This window comes from Mus caroli, unplaced genomic scaffold (genome assembly GCF_978045245.1).
Source record: "Mus caroli unplaced genomic scaffold, Mus_caroli_1 scaffold_2, whole genome shotgun sequence".
NCBI lineage: Eukaryota > Metazoa > Chordata > Mammalia > Rodentia > Muridae > Mus > Mus caroli.
In genome coordinates, this window is record NW_028227257.1 from 149,771,066 (window position 1) to 149,788,784 (window position 17,719).

The 17,719-nt window shown below is 47.4% G+C and overlaps 2 protein-coding genes, 1 long non-coding RNA gene and 1 other non-coding gene across 14 annotated transcripts in view; 2 read left to right on the top strand and 2 right to left on the bottom strand.

Moving 5' to 3' along the window:
• Positions 1-6,770, bottom strand: part of Gpr107 (G protein-coupled receptor 107) — a 66,504-nt gene extending 59,734 nt beyond the window's left edge. Inside the window, exon 1 of the mRNA XM_021149672.3 lies at positions 6,596-6,770. Within this exon, the coding sequence (XP_021005331.1) occupies positions 6,596-6,718 (123 nt within the window). The 5' untranslated portion in view covers positions 6,719-6,770. The remainder of the gene's footprint in view (positions 1-6,595) is intronic.
• LOC115030571 (U6 spliceosomal RNA) lies at positions 3,476-3,582 on the bottom strand. Its single transcript, XR_003836143.2, has one exon. It is a non-coding gene; the product is annotated as a U6 spliceosomal RNA (small nuclear RNA).
• A 21-nt stretch (positions 6,771-6,791) lies between the features above and the next one.
• On the top strand, positions 6,792-9,212 carry LOC147005947 (uncharacterized). Its single transcript, XR_015046553.1, has 2 exons — positions 6,792-7,095; positions 7,812-9,212. It is a non-coding gene; the product is annotated as an uncharacterized LOC147005947 (long non-coding RNA).
• A 6,052-nt stretch (positions 9,213-15,264) lies between these two features.
• Fnbp1 (formin binding protein 1) overlaps positions 15,265-17,719 on the top strand; it is a 118,651-nt gene continuing 116,196 nt past the window's right edge. For all 11 annotated transcript variants that reach the window (XR_015046552.1, XM_085835037.1, XM_029470991.2 and 8 more), the window contains exon 1: positions 15,265-15,479. Coding sequence is in view for 10 of the 11 variants with exons in the window: in XM_085835037.1 (XP_085691163.1) it covers positions 15,456-15,479 (24 nt within the window). In the remaining variant the exon portion in view is untranslated. The remainder of the gene's footprint in view (positions 15,480-17,719) is intronic.

Here is a 17,719-nt window from a genome sequence, read left to right on the forward strand (position 1 = left end):
GACCCAGTTTTGGGCTGGGCGTGGTGGTGCACGCCTTTAATCCCAGCACTTGGGAGGCAGAGGCAGGCGAATTTCTGAGTTCGAGGCCAGTCTGATCTACAAAGTGAGTTCCAGGACAGCCAAGGCTACACAAAGAAACCCTGTCTCAAAAAACAAAAAACAAAAACAAATAAAAATAAATCCAGTTTTTTAAGAAAATCACTCTAGGGCTGGAGAGATGGCTCAGTGGTTAAGAGCACTGCCTGCTCTTTCAAAAGTCCTGAATTCAATTCCCAACACCCACATGGTGACTCATAACCATCTATCCTGGATCAGATGCCCTCCTGTGGCATGCAGGCGCCTATACATACATACATCCATACACACACACACACACACACACACACACACACACACACACACACACAGAGTGAATCACCCTAGTGGGCTAAATAAATAAGTAAAATGTAAAACTCTATGAGCTAGAAGATGCTGTAGACTACACTGGTCCAGGAGTCATAAGGGTGGACCACAGGAAGCAGCAATTGTGGTAATAACACACAAGAAGACAGGGGATTGGGAGCTATTTAGAGTATTCTACAAAACTTGGTGACTTGGTGAAATGACAGATTTCCAGCTTGAGAAATGAACAGCCAGTGGTCTAGTTACTAAGAAACCCAAAGTGGGAGGGAGAGTACACAGGCTGGGGGTGGAGGGTGGGGAGGACAGCCCAACCAACACAGAAGACAATGAGAGCATCTGAACACTCACAGGTCTGGCCACCCTACCCCAACATACCAAACTATGAAAGGTAAAGAAGACAGATGGGGTAGCCTGTGCTTGGAATCCCATAATTGGGACAGAGGAACATGAGATCAAGAGTTCAAAGACAAACCAGGTTTTACTGTGAACACCTTTAATCCCAACACTTCAAAGGAGGCAGAGGAAGGCAAATTTCTGTGAGTTCCAGTCTAGTCAACAAAGTGAGTTTCAAAACATTGAGGATTATTACACAGAGAAATTATGTCTCAGAAAAACCACTTAAAAAAGAAAAAGAAAAAAAGAAAAGAAAAGAGAAAGAAGAGAAGGAAAGAAGGAAGGAAGGAAAGAAAGAAAGAGGGAGGAAGAAAGGAAAAGAAAGAAGGAAAGGAAAGGAAGAAAGAAGGAAAGGAAGAGAGTGTGCAGAGCCATTCTTGGCTGTATAATGAGTATGAGGCACGCCTAAGCCATATGGAACCTTCCTTAAAAAAACAAGCAAGAAATCCAAACTAATCAAAACTGTTAAGATAGCCCAGCAGGCAGAGGCTCCTGTTATCAAGACTGCTGACCTGAGTTGGTCCTGTGGACCCACATGATGGAAGGAGAGAGTCAGCTCCCAAATTTTCCTTCAATACAACATGCTTGTTATGTCTGTCATGCATGTACACACACATACACACTGACAGAAATGCACGTGTACAACTATGTAGACAGAGACAGACAGACCACACCACATACGAGATAAACATAAAAGAGTAACAACCAGGACGGAGGAGATGGCCCAGTGCATGTGCTTGCCACACAGAACGTCAGAAGCCCACGGGCCAGCTACATGCAGCATACAGCCTGCTGTATGCAGTGGGGAGGAGCACGAGCCCCCCACCCCCCAACAGGCAAGGACTAACACTCAAGATTCTTGTCTAACCTCCATATGCACGCCATGCTACATGAGCACCCGTGCGTGAGAACACACATGTCACATACATATTAATAAGTAAAGCAAGTGGGTAACCACTCAGCTTCATTCTTTAACCTTTACAGAATAGACTGATAGGGATCAGCTTACTGCCTGGTACTCTCAGGCTGTCCCAGCCTGCCTGTGCAGATAAGGTGTGCAGGCAACGCACTGCTGCCTTTGTTTTTGTGATGAGTAAACCAGGGCCTGGGATATGCCAAGCAATGTGGCACTACTGAGCTACACATCCAGCTCCTGGTTTGGTTTGGTTTGATTTTTGAAATGCTGGGACTGAACTCAGGCTATACGCATGCTAGACAAGTGTTCCATTGAGAAGCTACATCCCCAGGTCCTATTTTATCACTGAATTCCTTGCAAGCTAAGAATTAAGAATTTAGCTTGCACATTAAGAATTCTAATTTTGCTGGGCCTTAAATCCCAGCACTTGCACTCGGAGGCAGAGGCAGGCAAATCTGAGTCTGAGACCAGTCTGGTCTTTAGAGAGAGTTCCAGGGCAGCCAGGGCTACACAGAAAAACTCTGTCTCAAACAAGCAAACAAACGAACAAAAACAAACAAACAAACAGCAACAGGGGGCTGGAGAGATGGCTCAGCGTTTAAGAGCACTGACTTCTCTTCCGAAGGTCCTGAGTTCAAATCCCAGCAAGCACATGGTGGCTCACAACCATCCATAATGAGACTGACGCCCCCTTCTGGTATGTCCAAAGACAGTGTACTTAGATATAATAATAAATAAATCTTTAAAAAAAATTTAACTACAACCCTACCATATAGCCCAGCAACTCTACTCCAGCCCTGGGTGTCACCCAAGTTTCACAGACTTGCACATGAATGATGTTGGTAGGACATCCATCATAATAAAACAGGACCAGAGATGGGCATGGGGTCTGTACCTGTAATCCTAGCACTGGGCGGACAGAGGTCAGTTATACTAGGCAAAAGGTGATCACCCACAGAGGGCACTGGTATTCAACAATAGCTAACATCAAATTCCTGAGTTAAGGAGAAGGCTCTGTGGGTAAAGTGCTTGCCATGCAAGCAGGAGGATCCCCAGGACCCACCTAAAGCCAGAGGAGGCAGCACTAGTGTAATTCCAACATGTCTGTCTAGGAGAGGTGGAGACAGGAGAGCTCCCAGAAACTTGCTAAGCTGACAGATACAACAGCAAGCAGAAAAATAAATTCCCTGCCTCAAACAAGATAGGAGGTAAGGGCGGTCCAAGCCTGTCCTCTGACTTCTACGAGAACACCTCAATGCACACACATAAACAGATGCACACTCAGTACATGCCCATACAAAAGATAAAACTACTGAACCATGGCACAACGTGGATAAATCTAAAACATGTAAGAAGTTAGGGACAGAAGTCTACCTGCTGGACAGCTCCATTTCTCACAAAGTACCTGCAAGGACAGCTCTATGAAACACACAGCAGGTCTTCAAGACAGAAACTCTGTCTCAAAAAAACAGCAACGAAAGAACTCAAACTTTTAATTTTTTTTTTATATATATAACCCAAAATCTAGGGTTTGTGCTATTTTTTAAGGCTTATTTATTTATATGAGTACACTGTAGCTGTCATCAGACACACCAAAAGAGGGCATAAGATCCCATTACAGATGGTTGTGAGCCACCATGCGGCTGCTGGGAATTGAACTCAGGACCTCTGGAAGAGCAGTTAGTGCTCTTAACCACTGAGCCATCTCTTCAGTCCCCCTAATTTTTACTTTTTAATTTTTTTTTTTTTTTTTTTTTTTTTTTTTTTTTTATGGAACGCTTCACGAATTTGCGTGTCATCCTTGCGCAGGGGCCATGCTAATCTTCTCTGTATCGTTCCAATTTTAGTATATGTGCTGCCGAAGCGAGCACCTTTTTAATTTTTTATGTGTATGGCTATTTTGCCTGCACACACATGCCTGGTGGCCACAGAGGCAGAAAAGGGCATTGGATCCCCTGAATGCAATGCTTGGGCATGGGAGTAAAAAGGAGATTTATAAGTCAGCATATGAGATCTATGGAAGGCAACAGAGATGTCCTATAGCTGGGTAATGGTAACAATTATGGTAAAGAATCAAAATAAGGGTCTAATGATGAAAATGTATAACTTTTATCCCAGCACTCAGGAGGCAGAGGCAGGCGGATTTCTGAGTTCGAGGCCAGCCTGGTCTACAGAGTGAGTTCCAGGGCAGCCAGGGCTATACAGACAAACCCTGTCTCGAAAAAAACCAAAAAAAAAAAAAAGAGAAAAGAAAATATATGACTTATATATGCAAATTATACCTTCAAAAGAGTTGCTTTTGAAAACTAAGGAATATATAGGAAGGTCAGAGAAGAAGGGATGTAAGAAGACCAAGAAAACAAACAAAAGATGAAAAATAAAGAAAGGGAACTGAAAATGAAAAGTTCTTTCTGTTTGTTGAATTTATTTACAAAACTAAAGACATTGAGAACAGAGAAGTGACCTCAGCCAGGTGGGAGGCAGGATTGGCTGCTAATGGCTACAGAGGCACAGGACAGGCACATGCGAGTTTATTATGCAACTGTACCTACTCTGGTGCATTTGAAATTGTCCACGTTAAAACATATTTATAAGGATCAATGTTATAGAAATGGCTGGGCAGTTAAGAGGATTCATGGCACTTTGAAAAAGACCCAAGATCATTTCCCGGCACACATATGGGACAGCTTACAACTGCCTGTTATTCCAGCTCCAAGGGACCTTCACATACATACACACACACACACACACACACACACACACACACACACACACAGAAAAATGAATCTTTTTTTTTTTTAAATCAATGCATATTCCTGACATTTGGTGATCACTTCATGTACTTGCAAGCCTGGGTTTCTAACCTGATCAAGCCTGTGCTTCCCAACTTCAAGCAAAGTAAGACCATCTGATGCTTCTTTGGTAGACCCTCTGCTGGTGAGTGTCCTCTCCTTAGATAACAAGTAAAGGCTGTCCAAGAAAAAAGATTCTAGTACCAATTATAGGATAATCGTGGGGAGCCTGTTACAAGAGAGAAAACCATCAAGTCATCTGACACAGAGAAGTCAACCACAGAACTACTCTAAGTTTGCTTCCACCACAGATAAAGGTTGGTACAGAAGGTTGGAATATTCTGATCACTCAGGCTGGCCAATATAAAATACTGCCAGCGTTTACCTAGTGATACCAGACACCTGGCACTTAAACACTAGAAATGTTGGACAGAGCCGGGTGTGGTGGCGCACGCCTTTAATCCCAGCACTCGGGAGGCAGAGGCAGGTGGATTTCTGAGTTCGAGGCCAGCCTGGTCTACAAAATGAGTTCCAGGACAGCCAGGGCTACAGAGAAACCCTGTCTCGAAAAACCAAAAAAAAAAAAAAAAAAAAGAAATGTTGGACAGGGAGCCAGGAGCTGTGGTCCCAGTGTGTCTTGTTTGTTACAAGTAGTTTTGTTTCTAATTCCTAAGCTTTGTAAACTCAGCTAAATTATATACCCAATAAAAAACAATCTGCAAACCTCAAAATGCGTGACTTTAGAAATGAGGAGTCCTTACCCTCAGAGTGATGAGCCCGCAGACTCGGATACCTTGATAAACTGTACCAGAATTATGAAGCTACAGAAAGGCCAAGAAAGCTGTTAAGATGTACGATGGGCTTACTTCAAAAAGCATTTCTCTGGGGAGAGTGCCTACAGCTTTCAGTGGATTTTATAAGGAGCCAAGATTGATCTGTCTTGCTGTAGGTAAGAGTCACTTTACTCAAGATCATTTGTTTGTTTGTTTGTTTTTCAAGACAGGGTTTGTTTTTCTGTGTAGCCCTGACTGTCCTAGAACTCACTCTGTAGACCAGGCTGGCCTCGAACTCAGAAATCCGCCTGCCTTTGCCTCCCGAGTGCTGGGATTAAAGGCATGCGCCACCACCGCCCAGCTTCAAGATCATTTTAACTTACAATCAAAGGCTGACAGCCCAAGTGTGCCTGTATGGATTTGGCCAGGTTTCAAATCTACAGTCTGTCTGGACCCTTTAAACGCTACATTCACAAGCCTTGATCCTTCACACCTAATGGAAAGTGTTTTTACAGACAGCTGTGTCCAGATCCACAACTTCTTGGTACACTGACTATTAGGAAAATGTACAAGGCTTTGAGTCATAATGATGTCACTTTCTGGTCTCCAGGTAGATTAACCGGCTGCCAATCCTGTGTAAGCCTTAGAGAACTTTCTACTGTGGGTTAGCTACCATAGCGGTTCTTGGTGTTCACTTCAGGCCTGTCATAAACATCTTCCTTAGGCAATGGCCATAGAGGGGGAATGAAAAAGGCCCACTACTTAGAAACACTTTGGACGCTGAGTTTAAATCCTCAGGCTTGTTCTTTCTTATTTTTTCTTCTTGAAACCAAGGCATGTATTTGAATTCCTCTTGGGGATCCTGGCTTTGGTCAGTCAATCAAGCACCCTAAATCAAGCAAGGAAACAGGCTAAGATTCCGCACAACTTCAAAGCGCCAGATCAAGGAGCACAGAAGGGCAGAGATCGCGGACAAGAGAACTTGGAATTTAAGTTATGAAAGGGTGAGTTAGGGAAGGTTGCCACCAACGTGGAATCCAGGGAAGCCAGCAGGAATGGCAGGAGCGGCCTCCCAGGTCTTTGGGGATTTAGGCCGCGGCTGGGCTCCTTCCTCAGGACCTCAAACCTGCAGGGACCAGACTACCCGAGGCGGCCGCACGGCGTAGTCCATCCCCACGGGGCGGCGCAGACCCCCTGGCTCAGGGGCCGAACTTAGAGATCCCGCTGGGCTGAAGTTGGCTCAGCCCGGGACAGCGGTCGCGCTCCCCCCACCCCCCGTCGCCACTCCCTGATCCTGTCCCCAGCCTGCCAGGCCTTACTTTGAGCGCCAGGTGATGGACGCGGCCCAAGACGGGGTGGACCAGCAGCTCCAGCAACGCCAGCAGTCGTAGCAGCCGCAGGCAGAAGGAGCCGGAGCGGCCGAGGGGTACCGGGACGGCCATGTTTGTTCCAGCATCACCAGCTGCTTCCTCTCCCACCCTCTTCCGGGTCAAAGTGCGGCGTCCCGGAGGTGCTCTGGAAGGGGGCGCGGCTGCCGCCTCCGAGGTCCTTGGGATCATTTTACTGCAAAACGCAACGCTGGTCACGGAGGGACCTGAGCGGACCACCTCGGCACTCTTCAGTTGGCCTCCCAGGACGGACTTCCGGCAAAGCCCCTGTGAGGACCCTGAAGCGTTTGCCATGACAACCATGGCGGGGCAAGTTCAAGCCGGGCCTCCTTTCTGCCTCGCCGGGCTTGGGAATTGAGGGGCCTGGACCAAAGTCTGGAACCCGCAATGTCCGCCACTGACCCTGGCGGATGATTGGACTGCGGTCGGTGGTAATAACTTAGAAATTGCTGGCCTGCCTTAGATTCCTTGACTTATTATCATCCTAGGCCCTTTACACAAACTTCAGCTTGAAATAGTTGCAGTAATAGGATTTATTTAGTCCATAGGAAGCAATCCACTAGGCCTTTTTTTTTTTTTAAGTGGCATTTAATCTTTGGGACAATCTAATTAGATAAGAGGTAGGTGTTATGCTATTCCTCTGTTCTACCTAAACTCTAAGAAATGGTCATTTTGTCCAGTCTGAGCTGGGGATCACATGCAGATTTTTAACTGGTACATCATTTTGTCTTGTGTGATTTCATGCCACCCCTGGAGTCTGAGCCTTAATGTTTTCTATTTTAGTCTCCTTGGAAACTTAGCTTCTAGTCCTTGGCACTTAATGGAAGGACTTGGTAGTAGGTCCCTGGTACCAGGGCTTACAGGAAACACTCGTATTAAAATTGCTGATAACCAAGTTGGTTTAGTTCTTAGATTCTTGTTTTTAGCTGGACACACAACATATGCTTTTGTGTATGTGCATGTAATTATTTAAGCAAAATAGGACACAATAAAAACACAGGGAACTTTACCAGGCAACCACCACTATGTAGGTGTGTGAACACCTATGACAGAATCAGATTCCTATAGCTTTTTAACTGGAACTAGGAACAGGATATATTTTGAAGGTCTGATTGGTTGCTTTTATGTATGTGTGTGCCATGTATAGGTACCTCAGAGGACCAGAAGATGGTGTCAGATCCTCTGGAGCTGGAATTGCTGGCAGTTGTGTGCTGCCTGACATCATGAGTACTAGAAAGAGGAGTCAGGTATCTATCTATAAGAGCAGTAAGTGCTCTTAACCACTGAGCAATGTCTCTAACCCAACATGATAGATCTGTATATATAAATACATAGAGATAGGTAGTTAAGTTTGTTTTTATGTTGTGTGTTTATAAATGCCATGAGGTGTACCCGTAGAGACCAGAAGGGGGCATCAGATCCCTGGAACTGAAGTTACCTGTGGCTGTCAGCCATCCATTGTGCTTGCTGGGAACCCAAACTCCAGTCTTCTGGAAGAACAGGAACTCTTAGCTGCTGAACCATCTCTTCAGCCCAATATGATATACTTTAATGCCACAAACTGTGAACTTCAACAAATTCACTTGGAGCCAGGAGGTGGTGGTACACATCTTTAATCCAAGCACTGGGAACGCAGAGGCAGGCGAGTGGATATCTGAGTTCAAGGCCAACCAGAACTACTCAGAGAAACTTCGAGTTGAAAACCCAAACAAACAAACAAATCGATTTGTTGGGACTACGCTGTCTAATTAAAAAAAAAATCACTTGGGAAAATACAGAACTAAAAGCGAGATGGTTTTGGAGGCCCTGGGTTTGCCTCTGTGCTTGCACAATCTTCATACACTGATATACCACACCCCCCCGCCCCCCGAATCCTTCCCCTGACTTAAAAACCAGGCCAAGTTCAGTCACACCCTCCTCAGAGGCAACAGTAGAACATGCAGGTGGAGACACAGAGATTGGGGTTTATCTTAAGACGCATTTCAGTTTCGTGGGAGGGAAAGGCAGTGACACTGGCTGGCTGGTGGCAAGCCTTGTCTTCCCTTCGCTTGGGTCTTGGGCCATCTCTTTTGAATATGCAATCTTCCGTGTTTGAACAGGATTTTCATCTGATCCCACCCCCTAATGAATCCTAGAGCAGGAAACCCTGGAATTACTCTTTTGCAGCCCTACACAGAGAGGTGAGAAATTATTTTCTGAGTGAACTTGATTGGCTATGTGATCTATATGTATGCTATGTCATTTATAAGAGTCCTGTGAGATGTCTTATTTCCTTTCATCAGATCAGGTTTGGTTAGATTAGTTCAGAGGCAGTCTGTCTGTGTATAAATGGCCCACCAGCACAGGCAGACTCACCCTGCTCACAAAGCCCAGGACAAGAGCCCGTCTTGCCTCATTGAGAACGAGGCCGTGGCATGCGTTGTTGGACCGGAAAGCTGTGTAGATAACCCAGATTTTTCCCCTTGTTTACTAGGTGTGAGATCAGTGTCAGAGAACATTAGGTAGCTTTTTGAAGATTATCCAGCCGTTGGGCAGTTTTAGCTGGCATCTGTGAAACCAGGACTGAAATTGCCATGGAACACCCTCACGGCTTCTTGCCCAGTATTATGAAGAGCTTCTTACTTTTTTTTTAAAAAAAAGAAAAAAGATGTATTATTATATTTTATTGTGTGTATATGTGGGGTTGGGGAGTGTGTGTGTGAGTGCAAGGTTCCTGGAGGCCAGGAAAGGGTTAGAACCCCTGACATGGGTGTTGGGAACCATATTCAGGTCCTCTGCAAGAGCAGGGCACGCTCTTTTTTTGTTTGTTTGTTTTTGGTTTTTTTTTTTTTTGGTTTTTTTTTTTTTTTTTTGTATAGCCCTGGCTGTCCTGGAACTCACTCTGTAGACCAGGCTGGCCTTGAACTCAGAAATCCGCCTGCCTCTGCCTCCCGAGAGCTGCCTTTATAGCCTCGCCTGTCTGATTTTTATAAGTTTATATTTTAAAAAAGGAAGCAAGCAAATGGAGAGATGACTCAGCGGCTAAGAGTGCAGTCTGCTCTTCCAGAGATCCTGAGTTCAATTCCCAGCAACCACTTGGTGGTTCACAACCATCTGTAATGGGATCTTATGCCCTCTTTTGGTGTGGGACCTGCATGAGGCTCCTGAAAGTTGTCCTCCAACCTCCATGTGTGCACCAATGCAAGTGCACACACACAATAAAGAAATAGAACTGTAATTTTTTTTTTTTTGGTTTTTCGAGACAGGGTTTCTCTGTGTAGCCCTGGCTGTCCTGGAACTCACTCTGTAAACCAGGCTGGCCTCAAACTCAGAAATTGTCCTGCCTCTGCCTCTCAGGGGTTCTTCATTTTTAACCTTGAGAATTATGGCAGAACCTCTATAAGGCCACAGGAATCAGGTCTGCTCAGCAGTGGTGAGGAAAGGGAACTCTATGGGTGTGGTCATTATGTAATCAGAGGAAGGAACATGGAAGACCCCTTACAAGTCTTTGAAAACTTGTTACAAGGAGTCAGTATGGAATGTTCTTCAAACACTGCGTCCCTGCAAGGTGTAACACATGACTTCTGAGTTTCCAGAAAAGATCATTTGCGAAACCAGGATGCTGCAACCGCACGTCTTGTTGAGTAACAAAACAAGTTATGCCTGCTTCTCCCTGTCAGTGCTTTCAAGGGGCGTTCAACCTGGGGCTGACTGGAAAAGCCTGGAGGTCAGGAAGGACAGAGCTCCTGAGCCCTGGCTTTGGGCCTTGCTCTCTTAATCAAGAGCCTTTTTGGTTTGCAGGGTCAGTTCAAAGATGCCACTGGTAGGAAACTAGGGTTTGAATTCAAATTCGTAGTTTGTTTATAGTGCTATTCACACGATTTAGCTTGGGCTTGGACAGTTGAGGAAATAAGATATAACTGCTGTCTGTTTTTCCTTTTACCAAAGTTTTTATTACATGTATGTATGTATGTATGTATGTGGGAAGGGACACATGCCCCCAGAGGTGGGGGGAGGGTGGATAATGTTCAAAATCTGTTCTCTCTTTCTGCCATGTGAGCCACGGGGATAGAACTCAAGTGGGCAGATTTGGCTACAGCTCCTTTGCCTGCTGAACTGTCCCACAGGTCTGTGTATCTTTTCAGAAGAGTTCTTTGAGAACCCAAAGCTAGCACAGTGAAAGGAAGCAGAGATTTGTCGGGGCATGGTAGCATCTGATGGCCATGTCTTCCAGATTGCAGTGGGAATCTCAGGCATCTCTTGAGACAGAGAAGAAACCCTTAAGACATCTTTTTGGCAAGTGGGCAAATGGCAGTCCAGTGGCTTCAGCCCACTGAAGGTGAGCTGGGGGTGAACCTGAGAGTCACTTTTCAACCTGGGACACTACATCCTGCTCTACCAGTGACAGACTGTGTTTCTTGATTTACCGAGTCTTTGTAGACTCAGCAACAGGGTATTAAAATCTAGTTGCAGTTGTAAGATTGCGCTCACTAGAAAGTTCCTGGATTTATTCTGATCCTGTGTCTGCTTGGCTGCATACAGGGCTGCAGCTGGTTCTAAATTTACCATAGTTTCACCAACAGTTGTGGGCTTACAGGAATACTAAATGCATTTTTTTTTTTTTTTTTGGACTCAGGTCATTTCCAAGCCAGCCTTGGCTACATAGTAAGTTTGAGGTCAGCCTAGAGTACATAGACCCTGTCTTTGAAAAAAGACAAACAGGGCTGGAGGATGGCTCAGTGGTTAAGAACACTGGCTGCTCTTCCAGCTTTCCTGAGTTCAATTCCCAGCAACCACCTGGTGGCTCACAACCATCTGTAATGAAATCCAATGCCCTCCTAGCAACAGTGTACTCCTATAATAAAATAAATAAATCTTTAAAAAACAAACAAAGTCTGGCACTGGTGGCACACGCCTTTAACCCCAGCACTTGGGAGGCAGAGGCAGGCAGATCTCTGTGAGTTCCAGGCCAGCCTGGTCTACAGAGAGACTTCCAGAACATCCAGGGAGACCCTGTCTGCAAAACAAACAACAACAAAACCAGCCAAATAGAAACCAAACAGTAAGCCAAGCTTGATCACATGCCCTTTTAATGCCAACACTGAAGAGGCAGAGTAGGCAGATCTTGGTGAGCTCAAGAGCAACCTAATCTATATAGGGATTTCCAAGCCAGCCATGAATGCACAGAATAAAAGGGGCGAGGGGGTGGATTGAGACTTAACTCCATTTTAAGTTGAGCTATGGGAAATTTTAAGCTAAAATAGTGTAGAAACTATTGAACAAAACAAAAAATGTCATTGGGAAACTTTAGTGATAGACAACCATCATCTGCCTTGTCACTCAGGCCTGTGGGTCTAGATGTAAGAGCAGTTGGGAAGCCATTGCTTCCTTGCTGTGGCACACGGAGGGAAGGAGACCCGTGTCTGTGTCCTCTTTGCTAAGTGCTTTGCAGAAATTGTCTTCTCCATCTGAAGGAGCCATGAGGTCACTGTTGTATTATTGTAAGAGAGGAAACTGAGGTTTGGAGAGGGGAAGCTCTGCAGCTGCTTGCACGGAGCTCTGCATAGCTCAAGTGCACATGGTGTAAATTACCAGAAGCCACACGCTGAGTAAGGACTGAACCCTGGGATCCCCAACAAACAGAAAACCCAGTCTGCTTCAGAGACTCCATCTATTTGCCACTGAACCCCACGTCAAATAGTCAATAATTCCAGTCAGGTTTAGAACGGGCCAAATACCTGATAGATTTGTCTCTAATTACTCAGAAATGGTGACTGGAGCAGGAGGATACCCACCAAGGTTCTGGGCTGTCTGGGCTACACAGTAAGATTTTGTCTCAGAAAATAAGGACTCAGAAGATGGCCAGCCAGTAAAGACATTTGCCATCAAGTCTGATGACCTAAATTCAGTCCCTGGAACCTGTGCTGTGGAAGGAGAAAACTGGCTCCCACATATGTGCTATATGTGCATACCAACACACTCATATACACACAACTAAACAAATATATAAATATACTAAGCTTTACAAGGTTGTAGCATGAGTCTTTAGTCCATCATCACTTGGGAGGCACAAGCAGGTGGATCTCTGTGAGTTCAAGGCCAGCCTGGTCTACAAAGAGAGTTTCAGGATAGCCAGGGGTGTTACACAGTGAAACCCTGCGAGGGGTTGGGGGGAGGAAGGAAGGAAAGAAAGAAGAAAAAGAGCAAACCAAGCAGCCAGAAGCCTATGCAGGAATAGTTGGTGGTGTTTGTCCAGATGCTTAGAGTTAACCCCTTCCACGCCATCATCAGTTCATTCAAGGGCAAAGACCGCAACTCTGTGACTCGAGGTGGAGCAGGTATGCAGCCGTGCTGAGGTCAGCATTTGCTAGGCTGAGGCCGACCCAACTAAAGCATCAGCACTGCAGCTGCTTTTCATTTTCTGAGCTTTTGACTCAAGCATCTTCCAGTCGCCATCCAGCCTTATCCACCATGAAAGATACGGGGTAAGCGTGCTCTGTTAGCTCGACTCCTGTAGTTAGCTCGACTCCTGTAGTCCACAGTGGCTTCCAGAGGTTCTGCCGCTAACAATTTCTGCTTACTCGAATAAAACGACTCCTCTTTCGGCATCTTTCTCTCCTTCCGCTTCTTTCTCTTCAGGGCACAGGTTGCTTTACCTCCTGGCTAGCCTATTTTTTCAAGTGGTCATTCTAGTTTTCCGAAGTCAGGATTAGATCATTTTGTGGACGGCAAAGGAAACGACAAACAAGCAGGGAGAGAGGCAAGGTGATAAGGATGCCAGCAGGCAGGGTCTCCCTAGAGTGGTCATTTTCAGCTTGGAGAAAATAAAACCCAGTGGCATTGCGGGGCCTGGGGAGATGGCTCAGGGAGACCAAGAGTATTGGCTGCTGCTCCAGAAGACCTAGGTTTGGCTCTCCATCCCCATGAGTGGCTCACAACCATCTGCAGGTCACTTCCAGGGGTTCCCAGGGCCCCAGCCATGAATGGGTGCACTGATACACACTCATACGGAACACAAAACAACCCTGCGGCGTGGTTAACACTGCTTACAGTCCCAAGCCCTCCAGCTCACCCTTGCCATAAGTCTGCCTTGGAAGGAAGGTGCCTGACCATCCTGACGCTTGCATACCCGGCAGGCGAGAGAGTAAAGAGTGCTCAGACCTGGTAAATGTGGGAGCAAAATACTTAAAACAGACACAAAGGGTGAAGGCCATGTCTTGAGGCTGACAAAAGACAGACCAAAATAGTTTTGATAGTTGTAACTGCCCTGCAAAGGAAGTGGGAGGCCCTGAGGTTTAAGGCAAGGTTTCTCAGCTCCGCCCCTCCTTCCTTTTTCCTTTCTTTCCTTTTCCTTTTCCAACAAATTTATTATTTTGTGCTTATTTTTGGTTTTTGAGACAGGGTCTCACTATGTAGCTGTAACTCATAGAGATCCACTTGCCTCTGCCTCCATACCTCACCATTATTGTTTACCATTGTTATTTTATTTAGCCGAGGCTTTTCCCTTTGTGGTCCAGGTCATCCTACTTGGTATTTACTATGTGGCTCAGGTTGGCCTTGAACTTGCAGCAGTCTTCCTACCTCTGCCTCAGGAGTGTTAGGACTCCAAGTCTGGGACGGCACACACTGGGCTGAGATTCACCCTTTAAGGAGATTTAACTCTCTGGTAGAAAAAGATGAACAGGTTCAGGATAACAGGGAGTGGAGAATTGTGTAGGAGAGGGTCAGGACTCTGGAGGAGTGGTCTCGGAATTCAGAGAAAGAAAGATTCTGAGGAGACCGTTGGAAGCCCCCAGATTCTCCACAGCATGTGAGAAATGACATTCTGTGGAGTTTTGGAAGAGTTAATGAGATGGCTCCTGTTCTGCGTCAGCCACTCACTGGCCAGTTCACCTCCTCTGTTCACATCTCTAGGCCTGGACTGGTAGACACTGCCTCCTTTTGGCAGCTGAGGCTCTCCCCCAGATAGAGGTGAAAACTGTTCTAGACCACCCAGCCAAAGAGTGCAGAGGCTGAATTTGAACCCTTCTGTCCTTCAGCGGGGTAACAACTTCACTGCCGAGATTCCTGGCCAAACAGGCAGAAAAAGGCACTGATTATAATTCTTTGGGCTCACATACCCGAGTTCTTTCCCTGGGTTCCTGGATCTGCTGGATTGCTGTTCCCTTCAACGTCCTGTGTACACTGTGCACCGACGTCACGGTCCCAGGCCCCACTCCTACGCGGGCTGCCGAGCTCTTTGGGCCTCCACAGTGGCTGGATAGTGGAAGACGCCACTCCGGGAGCTTCTAAGGTGGGCGTCGGTGGCCACCTGGCGAAAGTTCTGAAATGCAAAACAGCGCTAGGCGCGATGGGTAGAAGGCAGACGGCGATGGAGGGACGTGATCACCAGCAGCCCAGTCTGCAGAGAGCGCAGGTCCCAAAAGAGTTGGGCTCGCTGGTTGCCGAATACCAATGACGTGCAGGAGTCCCCAGGGGTTCACGTCCTTCCAGACCCCCGGGGCAACTGCGCCAAAGGGAGCCTGTGGGCGGGACGGTATGCACGAGCTGTCAGTCCGGTCCCGCCCCGTCCCGCCTCTCGTCCCGCCCCATCCCGCCCCTTGGCTCCGGTGCGGGGCGGGCGCGCTGCGGCGGTCGCTGCTGCTGCTTCCTCGGGCCATTTTGCTCCGCGCGGAGCGACGAGAGGTTGCGAGCTCCGGCTAGAGGAGGCGCGGGCCGGGGGAAGCGGCGGGCTTTCCGCATTCGCAAGGTTCGGAGGGCCGCAGCGATCGCCGGCGAAGGGGGTCGGAGGCCCCTTCCCGGTCCCTGCACCATGAGCTGGGGCACTGAGCTCTGGGTGAGTGAGGGGCCGGGCCGCGGGCGGCCTGGGCGGGAGGCGCATCGAGGGGCCTCGGCGTGCGTCGTCGCCCAGCAAAGAGAGAGCGCGGATCGGGTGGCCCAGGCGGCCTCAGGGCGGCGTGGAGCTGGGTCCCGGCTCCCGGAGCGGCAACCCGCGGGCGTTCCCCGGGGGCGTGGGGCCCGCGCTGTGCCGGGCTGCGTAATTGCGCGCGCCCCTGGCCGGAGCTCTGGGGCCGATCTAAACGCTTGGAGGTGCGGGCGGATCCCGCGCTACTCCCGGGGGCGGGGCGGCCTGGCAGGCACAGGGTTTCGGGTCTCGGGGGTACTGGTAGCGAGAGGTAAGGTCTTCTCTCTGAAAGTGAGGACTTTAGCCCCGAGGCGGTTGGAGCGCACTTGTATCTTGGAGACAGCTCAGATTCTGAATTTGAGGGGGGCTGCGGTGTTTGGTCCGCAGGGGGACAGCAGTAGGGGAGATCATAAGATAGCACGGAGGGACGATTGCCGGGGACCTGGTTCTGTCCTGCTGCCCAGAGGAAACGAAACGGTTTTGAGAGGGGATGATCTCGCGGGGATCCTTCGTTTGGGGGTGCAGGTGGGTTAGTGATCAGCTTGTATCTGGAAACGGTCCCATCGAGGGCGATCAGAGGACGCCAGGACAGCTCTCAGGGCATCTCCGGGAAAGGGAGGCCGTTGGCCGAGGGGCAGGGCCTGTTGCCCTGCCTTCCTCTGGACTCGAGCACCGGGGAAAAGCTGGTCATAGGCTTGCGGTGCAATGGCCTGGGTGAAGGTGGGGAAGAAACCGCGGTTACTGCGCCGAAATGTGCCCGATACCAGTCCTTCTCAGTGATGAATCCTAAGTGCCCGCTGACTACCTTTCTGAATTCCATTTGTGAAGGGTGTGGAGGGGAAAGTATGGGGTGGTGTTGCCATCCAAGATGAGGCCAAGAAATGCCCTGTCAAAATAAGGTTAGGGCAATTAGGGAAATGCTGTGCATCCTCCTTAAATTGTTTTCTTTGCCTTGATTGTTTTTACATAACCATTCCTTAGACTACAGTGGCTTCTGCTAATACTAAAATCCCAGGAGCACTAGCTCCCAAGATAACTCATTTCATAAATATCCTCTGTCAAAGGGGTTCCCATTCATTCGGCTGTCAAAATGTCAGGTGACGGGGCAAATGCCCATTTTGAAAATAAATATAACACATAGTTTGAAAGCAACTTGTACACATCCACAGTAGGCAAAACTGTTCGCCTATGAGTGCTATTTTCTTTTCTGATTTGGGGGTGTGTTGTTTGGTTTAGTTGATTGGGTTTTGTTTTGTTTTGTTTTTCTTTCTCACCGTGGTGGGGGCACATCAGAAGTCAAGGTCAGCAACAGAATGGAAGTCTGGGCATGTGTTCAAACAGCAGGGCATAACTCTGAAGGCAGAAAATACTTGGTTCCTGAGTGACTTAGGGAGGTGGACATTTTGAAGCCATATTGGTGAAGGTTCTAGCTGGTGATCTAGCAGAAGAGGGCAGGTAGCTGGGCTAAAGAGCTGACATCATGGCTGTTCTTCCTGCATCTTTGAGGAGTGGAAGATAAGAGGACGGACGTCAAACACAGGAGCCACTCCTGGTGACTCACACTGTAATCCCCAACTCTGGAAAGGCTGAGGCAGGAGGATTGCTGTGAGTTTGCATCCAGCCTGGAATACATAGTGACTCCCAAGTCAGCAGGAGCTACGTGGTAAGGCCTTGTCTGAAAGAGCGAAACAAAAAGCTACCAAGGATGTGACTCAGGTAAAATACTTGCCTGGCCTGGACCTGGACAAGGCACTAGAGATTGAACCTAGCACCAGAGGTGGAGAGAAGAGAATGTCGGGAAGTATTTTAAATGGTGAGAGATATAAAGTATTTGGATTTAGCTTACTTGATAAATGTGTGAGTTTACTTATAGCCAATAGGAGATTGGCCTGCCATACTATATATGAAGTATATGGAAATGAGAAAAAAAAGGGTGACTTAATTTTTATTTTTGGTTTTGTTTTTAAGGCATGGTGAGTACAGGCCTTTACCTTTGGGTAGCTTATAGTTTAATGGAAGGAATAGGTGAGCGTGTTATGACACTATCAAGAAAAACTAGTGCAAAACATGAGTTTTGAGGCAAAAAATACTCGCTATCAGCTCTCTTAAAACAGTTTTACAAAAAGAAAGGAAGGAAGGAAAGGAAGCCAGCCTAGGGGGATGAGGGAAAG